This window comes from Triticum dicoccoides, chromosome 2A, assembly GCF_002162155.2.
Source record: "Triticum dicoccoides isolate Atlit2015 ecotype Zavitan chromosome 2A, WEW_v2.0, whole genome shotgun sequence".
In the NCBI taxonomy this organism is placed as follows: Eukaryota; Viridiplantae; Streptophyta; class Magnoliopsida; order Poales; family Poaceae; genus Triticum; species Triticum dicoccoides.
This window is the reverse complement of record NC_041382.1, coordinates 778,478,868-778,482,237: the sequence shown is the minus strand read 5'-3', so window position 1 is coordinate 778,482,237 and position 3,370 is coordinate 778,478,868. Positions and strand designations below refer to the sequence as shown.

General features: G+C 38.1%; 1 protein-coding gene across 1 annotated transcript; it reads right to left on the bottom strand.

Moving 5' to 3' along the window:
- Positions 1-323: 323 nt before the first annotated feature.
- On the bottom strand, positions 324-654 carry LOC119352485 (cysteine proteinase inhibitor 8-like). The gene has a single exon (XM_037619103.1). It carries the CDS (start codon positions 631-633, stop codon positions 331-333), a length of 303 nt encoding a protein of 100 aa, XP_037475000.1. The 5' UTR covers positions 634-654; the 3' UTR covers positions 324-330.
- Positions 655-3,370: the final 2,716 nt, after the last annotated feature.

Sequence of the window (3,370 nt, the reverse complement as noted above, 5' to 3'; positions counted from 1 at the left end):
GTCATAGAGATGTACTTATCCTTGGAAAAGTTGAATGGTGTCCTGGAAACCATCCCACTGCTTATTGTAGAATGATCGATCTAGTGCTAATACCGTGTTTTTATTTCATGACTCTTTGGTATTGCGTTGTATTGCAGTTATAGATCTCTGCAATTGCAAGTTATATTTAGTTGTTCCATTTTCTGCTCTTAACATTGTCAAGTTGTAGATGTATGCTATTTGATATGTTACAAGCATGGCAACGCAAGAGGATAAATTATTAGTCGATAAAAAAACAGTTAACAAATCTGCAACATCACAATTATTACTACTGAAGTTATTGCTACTCGCCTATTTCACCTTGGCGAATGAGAGGAGCTGGCGTTTGTGAGTCCACTCCTGCTCGTACACCTCTGCCTTGTACTTGTCATCTTTCCCGCCAATGTCTGATGCGTCGATGATGAGTTTGTAGTTCATTCCAGAAACAAGTTGTTGCCTGCCACTCACCACCTTGTTGAACTTGAGCACGCAGTTCACGTGCTTGCCGAACTCCAACACCGCCCAACGTCCGAGCTCCTGGATGTGTTGGTCATTGATGTTTCCAATTGGTTTCCATCCATTCTCTATTGCTGTGTTCCACAATTGGTTACCCATCTGTTCTATATCTTGAGATAGTTATGTGGCACTTTGGTGAGTTGGTGATTTGAGTCGATCCAAAACAAGTGAGATAGGTGTGCTTAAATAGACATTGTTATAAGGGGCAGCCATTAATAGGATGCTTATCCAAGTAGGCATTTACAATGGCATTTATGACAACCTTTTATTAGGGGCCAAACTTTATTTAAAATTTAATCAGTTGGATCCATATCCAAAGAATTTGACCTACTTAAACTTACAAACGTTTAAATACATGCTTTCTAGATGGTTGTATTTCATAGCCGGGTAGTGATACGTCTCTAACGTATCTATAATTTTTTATTGTTCCATGCTATATTATATTCTGTTTTGGATGTTTAATGGGCTTTATTATACACTTCTATATTATTTTTGGGACTAACCTATTAACCGGTGGCCCAGCCCAGAATTGCTGTTTTTTGCCTATTTCAGAGTTTCGCAGAAAACGAATATCAAACGGAGTCCAAACGGAATGAAACCTTCGGGAACGTGATTTTTGGAACAAACGTGATCCAGAGGACTTGGGCCCTACGTCAAGAAAGCAACCAGGAGAGCACAAGGCAGGGGGGCGCGCCTACCCCCCTGGGCACGCCCTCCACCCTCGTGGGGCCCATGTTGCTCCACCGACGTACTTCTTCCTCCTATATATACCTACGTACCCCCAAACTATCAGATACGGAGCCAAAAACCTAATTCCACCGCCGCAACCTTCTATACCCGTGAGATCCCATCTTGGGGCCTTTTCCGGCGCTCCGCCGGAGGGGGCATTGATCACGGAGGGCTTCTACATCAACATCATAGCCTCTCCGATGATGTGTGAGTAGTTTACCTAAGACCTTTGGGTCCATAGCTATTAGTTAGATGGCTTCTTCTCTCTCTTTGGATCTCAATACAAAGTTCTCCACGATTCTCGTGGAGATCTATTCGATGTAATCTTCTTTTGTGGTGTGTTTGTTGAGACCGATGAATTGTGGGTTTATGATCAAGTTTATCTATGAACAATATTTGAATTTTCTCTGAATTCTTTTATGTATGATTGGTTATCTTTGCAAGTCTCTTTGAATTATCAGTTTGGTTTGGCCTACTAGATTGATCTTTCTTGCAATGGGAGAAGTGCTTAGCTTTGGGTTCAATCTTGCGGTGTCCTTTCCCAGTGACAACAGGGGCAGCAAGGCACGTATTATATTGTTGCCATCGAGGATAACAAGATGGGGTTTATATCATATTGCATGAGTTTATCCCTCTACACCATGTCATCTTGCTTAAAGCGTTACTCTGTTCTTTTGAACTTAATACTCTAGATGCATGCTGGATAGCGGTTGATGTGTAGAGTAATAGTAATAGATGCAGGCAGGAGTCGGTCTACTTGTCACGGATGTGATGCCTATATACATGATCATACCTAGATATTCTCATAATATGCACAATTCTATCAATTGCTCAATAGTAATTTGTTCACCCACCGTAATACTTATGCTCTTGAGAGAAGCCACTAGTGAAACCTATGGCCCCTGGCTCTATTTTCCATCATATTAATCTTCCAACACTTAGCTATTTTTATTGCCTTTTATTTTACTTTGCATCTTTATCATAAACATACCAAAAATATTATCTTATCATATCTATCAGATCTCACTTTCGTAAGTGACCGTGAAGGGATTGACAACCCCTTTATTGCGTTGGTTGCGAGGCTTTTATTTGTTTGTGTAGGTGCGAGGGACTCGTGCGTGGCCACCTACTAGATTGATACCTTGGTTCTCAAAAACTGAGGGAAATACTTACGCTACTTTACTGCATCACCCTTTTCTTTTCAAGGGAAAACCAACGCAGTGCTCAAGAGGTAGCATGTAGTAACTAGTGCACCCACTAACAAGTTGTGACTAATATCTTATCCATAAAATGGTCAAAATTAAAATAATTTGCCTTATGGGTAGTAAAAACCTGTATTTAAACCTTTGTATGAAAATATATCTAGATTTCTATCATGGAAATACTAATAGTAACAATTATACAAATTGTTCTTAAAATTTCATAGATATTTTTTGAGTAATACTTCAACTATTATCTTGGTGCCAAAATTTAGGTTGATTCGTCACACAACAACTTATCTTTCTTGTGCTTGGAAACTTGAGTATGATATGAGCAATATGAAACGTGTGGATCTTTATTAAACCCAAATGATAAGTGGCCCATATGTGGTACGAAGCAACATGGTCCTAACGCCCCTATTATCATCCATTTTGCCACATCAAATGGATAACATCAGCAGATTTTGTTTTTGTTTTTTAGACTTCAAAATGTATTATCTCCCAAATAATAAATTTGATTACAAATCTATTTTCATCGTTAAATCTGCCTCGACGAGATATTCAAAACTAAATCCCATATTGCTATGTTTCGACGATTTTTTTGTGCCAAAAGTTGCCATGATATTTACATTGAAATTGTCATAGTGTTTACACTAAAGTTGCCATGATATGTTTCATCTATTTTTCTTCTTCTAGATTTTAAAGCTGCCATTTTATATCAACTAATTTTCAGAGCAAATTTTATGAATGGATCGTGGAAATTTTTAGTAATTAACCACGGTGAAATTAATTCATGGATCATGGCAATTTTTAGTAATTCATCATGGAAAATTTATTTTAAAAATCATGGCAACTTTAGTTTATAGATCATGGAAATTTTAGTAGTTTGACCATGAAATTTTAGTATT

Coding starts and splice junctions, on each gene's coding strand:
- LOC119352485 (XM_037619103.1), bottom strand. CDS start 633: ATGGGTAACCAATTGTGGAACACAGCAATAGAGAATGGATGGAAACCA.